This window comes from Hippoglossus hippoglossus, chromosome 7, assembly GCF_009819705.1.
Source record: "Hippoglossus hippoglossus isolate fHipHip1 chromosome 7, fHipHip1.pri, whole genome shotgun sequence".
NCBI lineage: Eukaryota > Metazoa > Chordata > Actinopteri > Pleuronectiformes > Pleuronectidae > Hippoglossus > Hippoglossus hippoglossus.
In genome coordinates, this window is record NC_047157.1 from 2,996,267 (window position 1) to 3,013,899 (window position 17,633).

The 17,633-nt window shown below is 43.2% G+C and overlaps 1 protein-coding gene across 4 annotated transcripts in view; it reads left to right on the top strand.

Annotated features, from left to right (window-relative positions):
* The first annotated feature begins 494 nt into the window (after nucleotides 1–494).
* Nucleotides 495–17,633, top strand: part of flna (filamin A, alpha (actin binding protein 280)) — a 50,119-nt gene continuing 32,980 nt past the window's right edge. For 2 of the 4 annotated variants that reach the window (XM_034591951.1, XM_034591955.1), the window contains exons 1-2: nucleotides 496–742; nucleotides 7,244–7,726. In XM_034591951.1, coding sequence (XP_034447842.1) covers nucleotides 7,357–7,726 — 370 coding nt within the window. In that variant the 5' untranslated portion in view covers nucleotides 496–742; nucleotides 7,244–7,356. Of the gene's footprint in view, nucleotides 743–7,243; nucleotides 7,727–17,633 lie in introns of those variants that run through there. The other 2 variants (XM_034591954.1, XM_034591952.1) reach the window with 2 other exon arrangements.

The following is a 17,633-nucleotide window of genomic DNA, read 5'->3' on the forward strand; positions in this document are numbered from 1 at the left end:
CCTAGCCCCTTACCCTAACCTTAACCATCACAACTAAATACCTAACCCTAGCCTTACCTTAACCCTAACCTAAACCAAATTTTAACCCTAACCCTAAAACCAAGTCTTAACCCTCAAACAAGCCATTAAAGTTGTGAGGATCGGCCAAAATGTCCTCACAATGATGGTATTGTACCAAAATTGGCCCTCTTAACTATAGAAAGATGCACACACGCGCACACGCGCACGCACGCACGCACGCACGCACACACACGCACACACACACACACACACACACACACACACACTGGGAGACACTACCCCCAGTTTAAGATTTTAAAAAAAGGAGATGGAGAAATAGGTGCACTTCGTGGGCCGGTGACATCATACCTTTACAATCCCTAAGGCGCGGTCATGGCGTCACCCATATTTTGGTAAAGAGGAGGCACAGAGAGAGGAACACCCCCAGCACCTCCGATTCTTTAGCCGTTTACCAATTAAGGCTCTCAGAGAGAGAGGGGGATCGAGGAGACGCAGAGGTAGAAAAGAGCTACAGAGCGGAGGGACTATCTCTTTCCTTCCTTTACGCCACCCGGCACAAGCAATACACCCATTTCCCCCCACTGGGACTGTTTGTGGGGAGGGAGGTCCGGGACCTCGGTGCAGCACACACACACACGCACACACACACAACCCGTGAGAGCTGCTGTGCGCACTGAGCAGAGAGACGGCGGAGAGTCCAGGATCACAGTCTGCAACACAGGTAAGAGTCTGTCCCGCCGTGAGGGACACGGATGATGCTTGTTTCTGGGACACTTGTCTTTCACCTTTCTAAAGATTGACAGAGTGTGCTGTGAGGTTGACTGTCTGGCCGTGCGTTTGGAGTGTGCTTGGAGCGCAGGGAGCGCACTGACAGAGATGAGGTACCGGAGGGTCTCGCCGGGTTGAAGCACCACTAACTTCTCCACCCTGCTTTACACTGTTGCGTCTTTTCTTGTAGTGTGACTGTTTGACTCCGTCACCTGGAGCGCATCACCTTGTTCCTACACGTTGTTTATGAGCATCACAGCAGCAGCAGCAGCATCTCCTTTACATTTAGGGTCTCCACACCAAATAAGGTAATACACGGACACTGACTGCAGATCTTCACTCTGGGGGGCAGTGGTGGCCACTTGCGCCCCCCGCCGCCGAGAGCGGGTCTCACAAGAGCAGGAGGTCCACCTGGTCCTCACGTCTGCACATAGTTCACCTCCTCTGCTCCTCACTCATTATATTTATCACAGGGGCTTAATTTGAAAGGGAAGCAGAGAGAGAGGTTATTGCCAAGCAGGTTTACACATACAAGGTATTTGCTGTAATGTGTTATTGCATAAGCATTGATATAAAAACATAAATATAAAATTAAATAAAGGGAACAGTATAAAGATATTATAAACACTAGAAAAAAGATATGCGCAATATGAATGACATGTGTAGTCCTGTCTCTCTTGACTGATTCAAGATTCAAGACTTTATTTATCATGTGCACAACAGCAGTCGCTGGCAATGAAATTCTTGGGTCACAGGCTCCCTATGCTCAAAAATAGCTGTGGGGGAGTTTGATTCACAGCACCATCCTTGGCTAAACCTGAACCTAACCTAAACCTAAACCTAACCTCAACCTTATCCTACCCTTAAAACATGTCTCCACCTTAAAGTGTAACGATTTACATAAGGAAGACCCGTCCCCATATTATTATTGCATATGACTGTGATTTAGGTACCCATAACATGATATCTTGCCCACACATACGCGCGCACACACACATATTCTTATGTTTTTATGTAAGATGGATGAAGCAGAACATACTGTATATAAATAATAGATATATTACTTTTGTTGTTGTTGTTGTAAAACGCTCAGACAATGATGGACAGGTGTATTTTGTGTACACCATGGAGCTTGTTAATCCATATGTTTCACCTAATGAAAGGTCCTTAAAAATCTGCATATTTGTGTTTTTAAACCCTTTTGGTACAATATATAGGTGGGCTGGGTAGAGGTAATCTTTTTTGATTGATACATCATCAGGAGATGAACCCCCCCCCCCCAAAAAAAAAACTGAATTTGTGAGCTTGAGAGTTAAGAGCAGTTTCAAGAATTGTGTTAAATCCAGTTTGAGTATGTTTAATCTGAGATGGGACCGCTGTTGTCTAAGTGGTGTGCAAGTTTTTAACACAGTCCTAAACCTGGTTGCAATAAGTTGGCCCAAGTCAAACTATGTTTCTCCTTTCTTTTAAACAACTTTGGTGATGAGACTGAAAGGCTGGAATGTGCCTCTTTGATTTTCTACATCAATAATTTCACACTGACATCATAACATTCCTGAACATTGCTCATTGAAAGCACTGCTGAGAAAAGTGTTTTTTCAGATTAAAGGAGTTCTGCTGGTTACTGCAAGTGACTCTTACAAATGACTCTGTAGGTTTGGCCAAAAACTCGGGAGAGATTTAGATTTGGGCTTGTTGTAGCTTCATGTTTTCACATCACCTTTATAATGAAGAGGTGATGAGGAGAAAAAGAAAAGGAGGCTATGCTGGCATATAGAGAGAAAAAAATGTAGACCAAACCTGTCCTTATTTGACACGTCTTGGCCTACTTTCACTCACTAAGTGCCACACACACACACACACACGCACGCACGCACGCACGCACGCACGCACGCACGCACGCACGCACGCACGCACGCACGCACGCACGCACACACACACACACACTAAGGAGAAAGCCTTCACTGTGCTGTAATCAGTGTGTCTGACTTCTGCTCTCTCCACACGACTCTGTTGTGTGTGTGTGTGTCATGTGGTTTTGGTGTTGCCTGGCTGCAGTGTACATCAACCTAACTTCCTTTGCTGAGTTCTGCTGTGCACGACTTGCAGCTGACTGGGTGTGGTGAGTGATGGTGAGAAACCATGATGCTGTCATGATAGATGCATCATTGGCAGGAGACGCTGTGAAGCTCACATTGATCTCAACAATCACCTAAATTTATCTAATCGTGTCTAATATATTATTTTATATGCACCACAGGCTGTTAGCCCTTTTAATGTTCATATTCATTTATTAATATTCATATTTAGTTGATCTGATTTGTCATAATGCAGCGTCATGAAGCTCCCCCTCTTCGGGTGCCATGTGATTCTGTTGATCCAGGATATTGACAGCTTATGCTACTGTTGCACTCATTGTCAGCTTTGGTTCAATGTGTCAGCAAAATGTAAAATTACAGTTATAACAGGATTAAGCTTTATTACACAGCTCACCACTGGATTTGGTGTTTGCAGTCGGGACCTTGAGGATTTTGGAGAGCTCCACTTTTAAACCCAATTAAACCAACTTTTGTTGGTTTAAGTATCATTTATGTATCTTACTAATGTATTTTTTATTAGTAATGGGAGAAATATTCAAATCCTGGTTGAAACCCCATTGTCTAAATAGTAAGGGTCCTTCATTAAAAATGCTATTTGGAGCCAAATGCACTAAAGGTTCAAAAAAATGTATGTAATGTATTGTTTTAGTATATATCATTACTTAATGTTGTTGATGCGGCCAGGTTTAGGAACTGAGTACATTACTGCTTTGTTTGATAGTGCACCACTGTATCATATTTGATAAGCTCCTGATGTATTTTGCATGTAAAATGTATAAATATACTGTATACAGTACATACAGTATATATCAACACAATACTTAGTTTATGTATAATTGTTAATCTTAGCCACAAGTTTATAGGATGTCCCCACTATGAAATGAAATATCCTGACAAGTCAGTGTCAAACTCCCTTTACCTCAAATAAATGCAAACATCTACACATCAACTGACGTTTGATGAAGATATGTGAAAACATGTCAGAGAGGATTTATAAATAAAACACAACATGTGAACTTAATTATTAAGTAAGAGTTGTGAAGATGTCAGGAGTGAGTCCAGATTACAGAGACAGGAAAGAAGACTGAAGGAGAAATAAGGAAGAAGTGGACAAATTTAGAAAAGGACAGGCTAGGGGGGACGTGAAGCAGGAGAAGCTGAAAACTGTAGTGCCATGAATATACACTAGAGGGAGGCACATGACAAATCAGAGAGGTTGCTAAGTCTTCAGACTGTGAGACATGTAAATGTGTCTTGGTCTGTCTCTCCCCGCCCTGTGTTTTGTCTCCTGTTTATTTGGCGAATTCCAGTGAAACAATAGGCCTCCACTCAGTGAATGTTTCACCAGCTCTCACTCAGTCCAGGCAACATTCTGCTTTTTGAAGTTGAGCATGAGCTTTAGGTGGAGGAGGGGGCCTGAAAACATTTCTCTTTCAGTGTGTCCATCAGTTTGAAGCTTAAAGCTGTCTGTCTTAAATGCCTCAATTTCCCTCAATGAATTCTGCTGCTGTTTTTAAATCTGCTCTGCTCTCCTGCTCTGCATAATCTCTAGCCAGGGTCTTCTTAAGTTTTATACTTTTATTGTGGCCAAAGCCTGTAAATGTTTGTGACAAGTTTATATGTAATGAAAGTTGTAAAATGGAGCAAATTACACACCTAGATGGAACTTTCTAAATCTATTGTTCTATTGTTTTAAATGGCACAGTGTACGTAAAAGCATACAGTGCCAGATATATACTTTATATGTGTGTGTGTGTGTGTCTTTTATTGGGCCATTATTAAGGCTGGGAGTTCCAGGGTGAGGGGCATTCTTCAGATTCTCCCTTGACCAGACACACACACACACACACACACACACACACACACACACACACACACACACACACACACACACACACACACACACACACACACACACACAATCACATACACACACACTGAGGCAAAGCATTCTTGATGGCCGCTGGCCACACTGTGGCTCCTGGCACTGAGCTCCTTATTTAGTCAAAAGCTGCAGAGTCACATCTCTCCCTCTGTGTTTACAGCCCCTGCTGCTCTGTTACAGACAGACATAAAATCCATCCGAAGATGTCAACTTGTGTATGTGTGTTGTTGTGATTTGTGAATTTTATCCAGTGATTGCTTGATATACAATAACAATATGCCTGCTCACATATTCTACCATTACTGGTAATAACTCCTCCATTTCAATTGGCATTAATGCTCCCTTCAATTCTATCAGACATTTTATCTTTTCATTATGTTAAAAACTGTTTCCTCTCATTTTGTTGATGTGTTCAGCTACACACATCATCTATTGCACTTCTGTCCATCCTGGGAGAGGGATCCCTCACATGTGGCTCTCTGAGGTTTCTACGTTTTTCCTGTTAATAGAGTTTTTCAGTAGTTATTCCTTACTCTTGTTGCGGGTTAAGGACAGAAGATGTTGCCCTATGAGACAAATTGTAATTTGTGAATACAATTTTATTGAATTTGATTGATTCACTGTGGCACTTTCAGACAGATTAAACACAAAGAATGTTCAAATTGAAGCAGCAGAGGTCAAGATGTCCAGATTTTTCATTCCTAGTATGAGTCAAGCTTGAAAAATGCAGGATCCTACAAATCCCATAATGCAACTCAATAAAAAGCCAAATTTATAACATCATGTCTCAGCCAGCCTCCGGTTCATTAGCTTCTATAACTCAGTTTTCAGTATTCTATCATGCTGCATTTCTTTTTATGACGTGTGTTCCTGGCATTCACTTTTCATATTCTGAGATAAATCTCCAACCACTACAGCAGCTGCACGAAAATGAAAACTACTGCTTCCATTGAAAAATAGTGTGGCAACATAATCATATCCACCCATCCATTGTCTATACTTGTCCTTTTTGAGGGTCGCAGGAGAAGCCGGAGCTGATCCCAGCTGACATTAGGCGAGGGGTGAGGTTGGACCTGGACAGGTCCGGGTATCACAGGGGTTAACATACAGACATACATGCAAACTCCACACAGAAATATCCTGGTTGAACCAGGATTCCAACCTGGAACCTTCTAGCTGTGAGGCATAATCATAATTTGGTCATATTGTCATCTTTCTAGTTGTGATCTCTGTTTTGTAACCGGTTAAGTCCTCTATCAGAAAATGACAGTGAGAACATTTTCAGGACTTCTGGATTATAATATTTGCTGCCTCAGCCCCTCCTTATCTCCTTGCTGTGTCTCTCATTCTCTGTGTCTAACCTGGGGAGAGATGTACACATGAGAAAGCTTCTCTTTAAATGCTTAAAGTGAAAATAAAGCATTTTTCCTAATGAATCGGCCCACCAGTGCCATTGTTTCCTTTTTCTGAAACTGCCTGCTGCTATAAAACACTCAGGCTGTCATTAATGCATCATATAGTGCATATTTGGTGTGTGATCTCATCTGGCTGTTTGGTCAGTACAGCGCAGACAAACAGAGGAGGTGGATACGGCTGGTGTCTAGACACTCGCTGTCTGTAACCCCTTTAAAGATAAGGCTGCAGTGCACACACAGCACAGTGACATCACACAAACACACACGTTCACCCAGTCGAGAGCAGAAATTTAGCCTGCAAACAGTGAAAATATATGCACCCAATGTCACATTGGCTGCATGTAAATTGACAGGAAAGAGAACTTGAACGATGCTGCAAGAGGCAGATCAGCAGACACAAACAAACATAACTCTGACACTGTGAGGAGTCACTGACATGCATGTCCCAGTGGACAGCTCACATATTTACTGTATTACACTGATGCCTGCAGGGACCCATGAGCATCAGCATAATTTGCTCACAGGGACCCTGAACATGACCCTTTTATCTCTGTCACACTGTTCTTGAAATGGGGTGTTAGCACACAGAGAGCTCAGGTCAGACTCGTCATATATGTGTGTGTGCACACACGTGTCATCTGTATCACTTTGTTTCTCCAGTGGCTTCAGCATTAACTGTGACCCATGATGGAATGAAGGAGATAGCATCACCAGGTGATCAGGGATAAATCAGGACTGGGAATGAAAAACTAATGCTGATCAAATATTTTCACAATGCTACTGACCTTGTTTGTGTCTGCCAGACAAATAGAGATTTCCTATAACACACTGTGACAATCAAGGTCAGAGAATAATTGAATAGGTCTGTTTTCAATGAGCCTGAAGCTGATTTGTGTCATGGCAGCAACATTCATGGAATCACTTCCTCTTTAGCAAGTTTTCTTCGAAGTAAAAGCACAACGTTCGTTTTGTTGCTGTAATGCTTACAGCATGCTTTACATATATTTATATATATAACCTCTCAAGTTAACTCTTTTCTTTCTCTTTTCTCGCAGACTCAAGCTAGAGAGAGAGGGAGAGAGAGAGAGAGGGAGCGGCCACACAAAGTTGAGCAGACTCCACCCAGAAAAAAAAGGCAGCGAACCGAGAGACAGCCGAGACGATAAAAATGAGTGGTTCCCACCCCCGGCTCCACCAGAGCGCTGCGCCCGCTCCCAACGCTGTCTCCACGGACAAGGACGCAGAAATGCCCGCGACGGAGAAGGACCTGGCCGAGGATGCGCCGTGGAAGAAGATCCAGCAGAACACCTTCACCCGCTGGTGCAACGAGCATCTGAAATGCGTCAACAAGCGCCTCGGCAACCTGCAGACGGACCTGAGCGACGGGCTGCGGCTCATCGGGCTCCTGGAGGTGCTGTCCCAGAAGAAGATGTTCAGAAAGTACAACCAGAGGCCCACCTTCCGCCAGATGCAGCTGGAGAACGTGTCGGTGGCTCTGGAGTTCCTGGACAAGGAGAACATCAAGCTGGTGTCCATAGGTGGGTCAGACACACTGCTGGGTTGTAATGAATGGATGCCTATAGTCTATATGCTTCTCCACCTCCACTCAGGTGGCCTGTCCTCTGCTTCTCTCCTGGGCTGTGTTGACTCATGGTTCATTTTCATGGAGAAATGAACGCAGCAGCTGTACTGGACCGCAGTGTCTACTTTAAAGAACCGTGCATGTGTGCGGACCTGCAGGGTGTGCGACACAAGAAAGTTGAGCATGTCCACTGCCCAGTGAGAAGAAAGAAATCGGTCGCCCTGTGAAGAAAAAGTGTTGAAAAAACACTCCACAGTTAATTACTGTGAAGAAGTGCAAGAGAAGTCTATAGTAAAGTTTCCAGTGTTGGTAAGATTACTGTGTGAGCAGGCGTTTCCCCCGGTGTCCAGGGCCGCTGAGCTTTTGTCTCTGGCTGTCCAGATTTGAGGCGGGTTGTTTTGGGAGGAGGGGGTCTGACTGTGCAGAGGGGCCCCAGGCTTTCTCTGTTCCCCTGCCGCCTGAGCTGGGCTGGGCTGGGCCGGTCCGAGCCAAACTGTGTGGGCCGGGATGTGCTTCAGGCCTAGTAGGACAGGAGAGCTGATCCTGCACACACACACAAACACACACATAGACACGAACAGACACACACAGACCAACACAGACACACACAGAGACACTGGGCTATTGTCTGTGCTCATGTCGTGCAGTGGGCTGGGTCTACACAGCATTAGACAGGACTTGGCTCACGCTCTGTGACATAAAAGTGGCTTTAATGGGCTTTGCCTACATGCAGCTGCTTGCCTGCTCACAACACTGATGATTTTGCAGTTGTGCATCTGAATGAAGGTGAATGAAAGTCACTTAGCTGCAGTACAATACGAGGAAAGTACAGCCTTCGGGTGTGTTTTTTGCGAGATACGTGGCTCAGAAAGACAGTCAAGGCTCCTTGATTAACTTAATATAACTTTTAAGTCAATCTTTATTTGAGAATGACTCCCCTCACACACCTGGAGTGAAGAGAGACAACAACTCTTTTCTCCCTTAGACAAAAGCTTAGTTAACAGTGTTTGTGACTGTGAATCAGATGTGAGTAAGCTCCTATCATCCCACTGGGGGATGTATTGCTCACTTCACGGTTTCCACACACACACACTCATACACGCACGCGCACACACACACAAACGTTACCTCTCCTTACTGCAGCCGACAGGTGAGGCGCCGGCTCCGTTTGAACACCAGGTCAGACATAATGAAACTCCATCTCAGCAGAGAGGTAGAAGAAGGTGGAGCTGCTGTGAACAGATCACATCAGACGGTGTTGTGGTTGGTGATATAAGGTACAAAGCTGTAAGACATAGTTTGTAATGTGGTGCACCTCAGGAACATTTTATTTTCCATATTAGGAGGGAGATTCCTGTTCGCTGCATTTTTCTTATCTTGATGACAGCTGGTTGATGGGTTTAAAATGCACTGCTGGTATTATTCAGGATGCAGTACCAGGAACCATGAGCCTCCCTACTCATCTCTGTCTGTCTGTCTGTTTGCCTGCCTGTCTGCCTGTCTGTCTGTCTGCCTGTCTGTCTGTCTGTCTGTCTGTCTGTTTGCCTGTCTGTCTGCTTGTCTGTCTGTCTGTTTGCCTGCCTGTCTGTCTGCCTGCCTGTCTGTCTGTCTGTCTGTCTGTCTGTCTGTCTGTTTGCCTGTCTGTCTGCTTGTCTGTCTGTGCGTCCAGCTGACTCACCCTCATCCGAGCTGCTCCTTCTGAGTCATTTAATCTGCAGATGACAGAGGAGTCCGCTCTCCTCTTTTACTTCCTCCTCTCATTTCAGAAAGTGGACACACCCAGCCAGCAACACTCACCACAAGTTACCAAACTGGCATCATAGCATGATGTACACACTCCTGCCTTCTTTCTGTGCTTTAAAGATTTCTGTTTTTCTGTTCTTCTTTACTTTAACTTCAAACAAAAAAAGTATTATTGATGACTTTTCTGGGTGGGGTTGTGTTTTATCTTAATGTCTATAAACCTCTTTCATTTCTCCTTTTACTCATATCAGATATTGATATGCAACAGTAGTTACTGTAACACTGTCATCGTGAGTTACTCAAGACAAACTAGAAATCTGTTCCACCCAAGAAGCAACCATGGTGGTGGAGGGTTTGAAAAGGACAAGGGCTCCAAATGCAAATCATTAATAAATAATGTAATTTATACTAAAGTAGGCAGTGTAAAACTTTCTGAGCCTGAGGTGATATCTTCAAAAGCCTTGCCCCAATCAACCCCCAACCCCAGTTATTTCAGTTTACAATTATAGAAGAAATTAAAGCCAATTAAGAGGCTTGAAGAAGTTAATGTTTGGAATTTGTGCTTAATAGATAACTTCAAGTAAAGTTAAAAGCTAAGTATTTTGGGGAAAAAAAGGTTATTTGTTTTCTTGCTAAAAATTTGATGAGCAAATCCGTGCCACTCGTATTTGTGGAGCAGATTGTTAACTTAGCTTAAACACAGGAAACAAGGGGAAACCGTTAACTTGTCTCTGGTCAAAGGTAAAAAAATCCTCTCAGTAGAAGCTTTTAAACTTACCTAAAACTTGTGCAGTTTTATGAGCCAGGCTCAATGACCTCCTGGACATTACTCAGCTACTGTATATAAACCATCATGCATTGCTCTTGTGGCATTGACAGGAAGAAAAACAGTGGAGAGGAGAGAGAGCAGCACATCTCAGTCGTCTCTCTCTGGTGATTCTACTCCTTATTCCTATAAAAAATATCATGAGGATAAATACTGACGGATTTAGATTTGCCAGTATTTTCACAGAGCAATTTTAAAATAGTCTGTTGTAGTGTTTGTTAGTTTTAGTTTTTTTATGAGGCACAAGATAAATCTGTGAGTTTTGGAGGTAAAGTATGTAAGAAGAGCAACACATTACAACAAAAACTGCCACAGACAAGTTTATTTCTACATTTTCATCAGTCAACCTGCTTTTTCACATAAAAGTATTATTACTTAGTTTATATTAAACATTTGAAATTTATTCTGGGTTTTTCCACAGGCCAACATTGTTGTTGTACGTCATAATCCTGCGACAGTAATGCAATTTAAATAAAAAATATAGAAAAAAAAATTCTGTGCATCATTACCTGTGGTCTGCTCCACCAGCTTAAATCTTGGCGCCCTGACACATGTCATTAATGTCTCTGAGATGAAGGTTGTTAGTTGGAATAATAACAACTAACATACCGAATCTCAGCAGTGACACTCTGCTCTGACCTTCACCGGCTGCAGTTTAGTGTTTGCTCTAATGACGGTTCAACCCAGAAGGGGATCTCATTTTCTGCACGTCTGACCAACCCCACATGACCTGGCACCAGTCACATGACTACTGATGAATCCAGAGGAGAACCTTTATGTATTCAGTCAGGAGTGACGAGGCTGCCATCTAGCAGGGAGTGGAGTGAGCCTTGGGAGAGACAAAGACTGTAGCCCTTATTAACAGGCCCAGGCTCCCTGGTAGACCGTCACTAAATGCTAAAACGCACCATGTGGTTTGCATGGGTCTGCACATTTAGTGATTTTCTTTGATTGTAGGTAAATTTGACATCTTTTTATCAATTATCTTTTAGCATAGAGTTCTGTGAGGCCTTTGCTGATGTGCATGTGGAGAGATTGCTTACGTGCATATATCCGGTGTTCATCACACCCATGTTTGATCAAGCTCAATGATTTCACCTGGCATCATCGTGTGTGTGTGTGTGTGTGTGTGTGTGTGTGTGTGTGTGTGTGTGTGTGTGTGTGTGTGTGTGTGTGTGTGTGTGTGTGTGTGTGTGTGTGTGTGTGTGTGTGTGTGTGTGTGTGTGTGTGTGTGTGTGTGTGTGTGTGTGTGTGTGTGTGTGTGTGTGTGTGTGTTCATTTTTGTTACCTCTTTAGGACCTTTCCATTATAAACACTGACCTTGTCAGGACCAGTAGACCTCAAGGAGACCAAAGCTTGGTTCTTATGAGGCAAAACATCATTTCTGAGTTCCTGGTTGAGTGAAGTGGTAAGATGTGAACTAGTCATGGTTAAGGTTAGGGATATGGTTTTTATTAGGCTGACCACAATGAATAGAAGTCAATACAAAGTAAATAAGGATAGCTGTGCTTACGTGTGTGTGCATCTGTGTGTATTTAAACACTCACAAAGCACGTCAAGACTTAGTGACCATCTTATTAATTAGTTGTGGTGCTCTTTGTGCAGGCGTTCACTCCTTGACTGCTACATCCCACACATATTTTCAAACCCTTCAAAACACTTCTTTATGTTTACTTGACTGAGCACTGTGTCGAAACAGTAACAGTAAGGTGGCGGCGACCATGCCACACTTGCCCCGTCATCCACACGGGCAGGCTGGGAAACGAACAGAATTGTGGCGTAAATATGTACCTTGCTGCTCCCCTGTCTTTGCCTGGAATCAGAGACATACAGGTTGAGACAGACACCTGTGTAGTAACAACCAGCCTCCTCGTTGTTACACAATAATAAAATGTGTTCTATATTACTGATACTAATAGAGGAGATAGCCTGTTCTGCAGAAATTTTCTTATTCTGTTGGAAAAACTAGCACTTTCTATAAAATGTTTTAGAGGAGAAATAATGTAGTTTGCAGTAACAATAAAAAAGAGAATTTCTAAGCCATAAAACAAAGCCTGGCTCTGGCTGTACACTGGCCAATAGTGGCTATTAGAGCTGCAATGAACAGCTGATTAGTCACAGAAAATGTACCGCTAGCTATTTTGATAAATAGTCAATTGGGACGGCAGCTGTAGCTCAAGAAGTGGAGCGGGTTATCTACTAATTGGAAGCCCTAGCTCCTCCATGCTGCATGTGTGTGTGCAGATATCTCTGTGAGGACCACGATGAGTAAAGACCTTTTAGGATTGAGGACATTTTGGGAAAGTGAGGGCATTTTGGTTGGTCCTCACTTTTCAAAAGGGTTGATTGAGGGTTTAGATTTGAGTTTAGGGTTAAAATTAGGATTTAGTTGTAATGGTAAAGATTATTAGTACAAGGATGTGTGTGGTTATAAATTCTAGAATGTGAGAGTGTTTCTTCTTACGTGACAGGAAATTCATATTTTGGGGCTCTGTAGCTTTGCTTAAGCTACTTGCATCAGGCATGGCTAGTAAATTCAAGTAAGTGTGTTTTGTTTATATTCATATGATAAACAAATGTGTTGTTTGTTCTGTAATAAGTTACCTAGTTTAGCTTTAAGTTGTGTCTATGTGGGCGTAGAATATTCACTGTCTTTGTCGACGTGCATTGACTTACCTTGGATAACTGGACAGAACATGTGTGACATACAAGTGTGTGTCTCTCTGAATAGTGCCATCTTCACATGGAAAATTATTTTCTATTGCTCATGTTTCTGTATGAAAAGTTTAGAAGAGGCACATTGTAACTCACTGATCTACTTCAATTATCAGATTCCATAGTCAAATCCCTCCTCCTTCCTCTCGTCACTGCTCGGCTTATTCAGCACAAAACTCTAATGGTGACACTGTTTCTAAATTACCTTGAGCACACTTGCCTAAACAAACTTCAGGCTTTCTGTTACCTCACTGTCTAGTTCCAACCAACATTGATACAATATATCTGACCTGATACAGCAGATGGTGTGTTACACAGAACCATCTTCAACCCAGCAAGTTGAAGATGGTCAGGGACGGTTATTGACAGTTTGTCCATATTCTTTTTGAACACTGAACCGAACAAATCTGTTTACGAATGATGAACGTGAGCGGCGTTCACTCCAGCGTTAGTCGGAAATGCTAACGTCTGCTAGCTTAGCCAATGGTGGCCTTTTATGAATTTAACATTTGTACAGTGACTACAAAAAATCTAGCTGTGTATCGCTATATAGCCTAAAAATATTGCGATATTTGTTGTAGGCCATTTCGCCCACCCCTAGTCACACGTCAGAGTGAGAATATCTCTACCATTCAGAAAACTCTTCAATGTCATGCTTTATTCTTCTTTCTTTCAAGAAGCAATACTCTCCAGTTCTGATGTAACTGATGCTACAGCAGCATCTACGCTAACCATTTCAGGAGACTTGTTGTTGTTGTTCTCCCTGTCCTCACACCTAAGACACGCCTGTATCAGTCAATAGTTCCTCCCTCATAGGACGATGATTGGTCCAAACCTATGTGGTTCAGAAACAAGAAAAAAGCTTGATAGAAATATGTGACTGTCAAAGTTAGGATAAATCTGTAATTTCTTAATCTTATGTTATCTTTCTACAAATTTCTAGCCCAAATGAAAGATTTCATGTTGGAATTAAAACAGATTCGGAGCCAAAACACTCATGTGGCTAGAAATTGTTTTAGTTAAAAACGTAGTAGTATGGATCTCTTTTGGTTTCACAGCCCACGACTTTACTCCTTCAGTTCACCCTCCTTACTTTTACCATATCAGTGTTATTTCCAGAAGCATCAAGCATCGGTTTTCAGCTAAAGACCCCCTTTAAAACGCATTGTACGTAATCCTCTCTGCAGCAAACAGCAGACACAGTTAAATGTTTAGAATGGCCAAAACACGAGTTATTGCAGGTTTAAACAAATTACTATTTTATTATAAGTAATTACTGCACAGCAATAATGGTAAGGCAGTTCCCTGGGCTCCAGTAACTGCATCGTCAGGCGAGAGCGCACTATATGGACCCGCTGAGACATCTAAATACAGCAGCTTGTTTACAGAGAGGCTGCTTGTGTTGGGGATGTCATACAGCATCAAATGTAATCTTTCTTTTTCAGGAACAGAATGGACGTGAGAGTGACTGTGGTGGCATAGGGCGGAGAGGAATGTTGGGCAGAGAGTGAGAAAATGGGAGACTTTAGACACTATGTTGGGTCAGAACGGATTACTTCCTGCCTGCTCATTATCGTTAGCATAGCTTCCTGTTCGGCAGGCGAAAGGGGACTGGTCAAATGGATACTGAGGATTAGCAGAGTGCACATTTGCATTCAGCACCATGGTATTCAGGTTGTTGCATTACAGCAGAGTTGGAAACTTGCCCCTGCACCCCATGCCTCATGTTGAGACTGAAGACGCAGCCATAAAGCAAAATATTCCTTAATGTGCTCACAACAATCTGCACTTGTTAAAGGTTCATTGTGTAAGATTTAGGTGAAAGGGATCTATTGGCAATTGAATATAGAATAATCTTATTGCTGTTTTAACTAGTGTGTTTAATCTAAATTGTACGAATTGTTGTTTTCTTTAACCTAGAATGAACCCTTTATATTAAAATACTAAATATTGAAATACTGCCATGTTTTTCCAGTCTGGACAAACTAAACACCTTTTGAGTTTTTATGACAACTGAAGGCTACCACAGGCTCTCTTTCATGTTTGGAAGGGGAGGATGAGGTGAGGGGTATTCAGGACTATATTTCACTAAATTCTACACACTGAACCGTAACATTTTTTATTGAAATAAGTGGCACATAAACGTCAGTGGCACTATCCCGTAATGTCTTTTTAACATAAAATGTGTTTAGTATCAAACCAAGAAAAGTGCACTGGAAGATGGCTTTTGTCATAATGTTACCAGATTTTTACCAACAAGTAGACTGGGGCTCTCCTGCCAGAAAAACGTCTCGAGGGGATCTACTTTTCCAGACCTGAATCGTTTTTGCCAGACCAAGAACTATCAATTACTTGGAAACCGAGTCTCTGCTCTTAAGGTCGATCGTAGCTCTCAGATGTTTCCAGGAAACAAACAGTTGATTAAAGCCGTATGGTATTTATTAAACCTCCTCGTTCATCATTTTATGTGGTGCCCGTGTCCTCCTCTCACCTCCTCAGCCTCTGTCTTAGCCTGCCCCCACTCGCCACTCCCCTCATGTTTTTCATTTTTGTCTTTCTACGTCTGTCCCCCTCAAACTTCACTTTCTCTCAGCCTCTCTGGTCTCGTCACTCAAATGAACATATCTCAGCCCATCCTAGTCGGGGGCTCATGTCAGTGCAGGCTTTAAAAATGTCCCACACAGCAGTTTTCCCTGCCTTTTTCTCCTCTCTTTCGTGTTCCTCCACCCCCTCTGCTGTCCTGTCCTCCCTCCTCCCTCTGCCTGTAACCAGAGCCCAGAGAATGGGAGGGCGGCCAAGATCCAGTTTGCTTCTGCCCTTTTAAGGCTAAAAAACCAGGAGGAACTTTTTTTCCAGCAGAGGGAGGGAGGGAGGATGACTGGAAGGAGTAGAAAGGAAGAGGAGGAAGTGTAGTAGCTCCAGTGTGGTTTGTTGCATGGAGTTAGAAGAGGGAGGGAGGGAAAGAAAAGGAAAAGAGCTCCAGGTCAAAGATTTTCAGATTTTGGATGTTTGAAGATACAAACTGAATTCGTGTCACAGTTGTAAAGCAACTGCTTTGATCAGTTTGATTCATATTTTACCCATGTTTCATGTCCTATAGGGCCACTTTGTGTAGTAGGAACATTATAGTAAGGCGGACACTGTACAGGCTGCTATATTAAACATGTGTAAGTGAGTGTGCGTGTGTTTGAGAGATAAGGGCAGAGTGGAATGTGTAACATTTCCTCACTGTGTTCTGTCTGACTAGGTTTTCTCTGCCCACTTTTCCAGACATGAATTGTTCTCTCTCTCTCTCGCTCTCTCTCGCTCTCTCTCTCTCTCTCTCTCGCTCTCTCTCTCTCTCTGTGTGTGTGTGTTGTATTGTCTGAGGAGTTTGCCAGGTGATTGCCAACTTAATTATTGCAAGACAAGAAGCAAACTCAGTGTTTCCAGGACGACTACAGATGTGTAGAAGTATGACAACCTGATAAACTGACATTATGCTTTAGTTTTAATGCACAATTTGAACATCCTCATTTTTATAAACCTAAAGCTGCAAACCGAGAGTTACAGTTCTGATCATGGACCTGAAGAAAACGTATGGTCGACGAGGAAGTCTAGGCGTTGCTTAAATATAAAGACACTATGAGCGACTATCAGGTAAGAGAGAGAGCTCTATCTAGACCTGCTGTGTGGGTTTGTCCTGAGCCTGACAAGATCCTGCAACTAAACTGCTCCAGATGTTGCATTACAACCTTAATACTGAACAGGACCATTCCCCCTCCCGTTGTCGCTCTTCTCTTATCCCACCCCCTCTCCCTCCTCGAGAGGGACCGGGTCAGGCCGTGGGTCAGGGGTTGCGATGATGTCATAGCAGTGTCACTGCCTGGGGTGGGAGGAGGGTTGGAGGGGGCTGCACCAGCAAGCCGAAGAGATGAGTCATGGGAGTTTTGGGGGCAAAAGGAGCATCAACAGACACGCACACACTCTCTATTTGCTGTCTCTCTCTCTCACAAGCACGCACAAACACACACACTAGATGGGTGGTGGGGGGCAGTTGTGAGTCAGCAAAGGGGCAGTCTGCGGCAGTCTGTGTCCGTATATGGGGCTCTCCGTCAGGCTAATGCGCTGTGGCCTGCCGGGAATGCTTGCAGATTCCTTGCATGTTTAGTGGCTTTTGTGTGCGAGAGGCATGAATCAGAGAACAACGCGTAACCACGCATTATCAGACAGTGTGTGCCAATGTGTCCTAGCAACACCCGGGATGAGGATGACAGGCCTGAAACCTGAATTGATGCTTCACACTGGCGAGCTGTGGTCAGTGGGCACTGACTGCTCATCAAACTCTAGTTACAATAGATTGTACAGGCGGAGGCGGGGTCCTGTTTCAACCTTGAAAATAAGTGATATAGAAATAGAGATAAAAATCAATATATAAAGTAATCATTAGTTTGATACTGTGGCCTTTTCTGTACGCGTGGTATTGTTGTGGTCCTGTCCTGCTCTCCTGGCTTCACTATGTGACACACCCCTACTTTTCCTGATCTTGCATTCCTGCTGCAAGTACCAACCTGTGATTCACACCAGTCCCTCCCCCTAA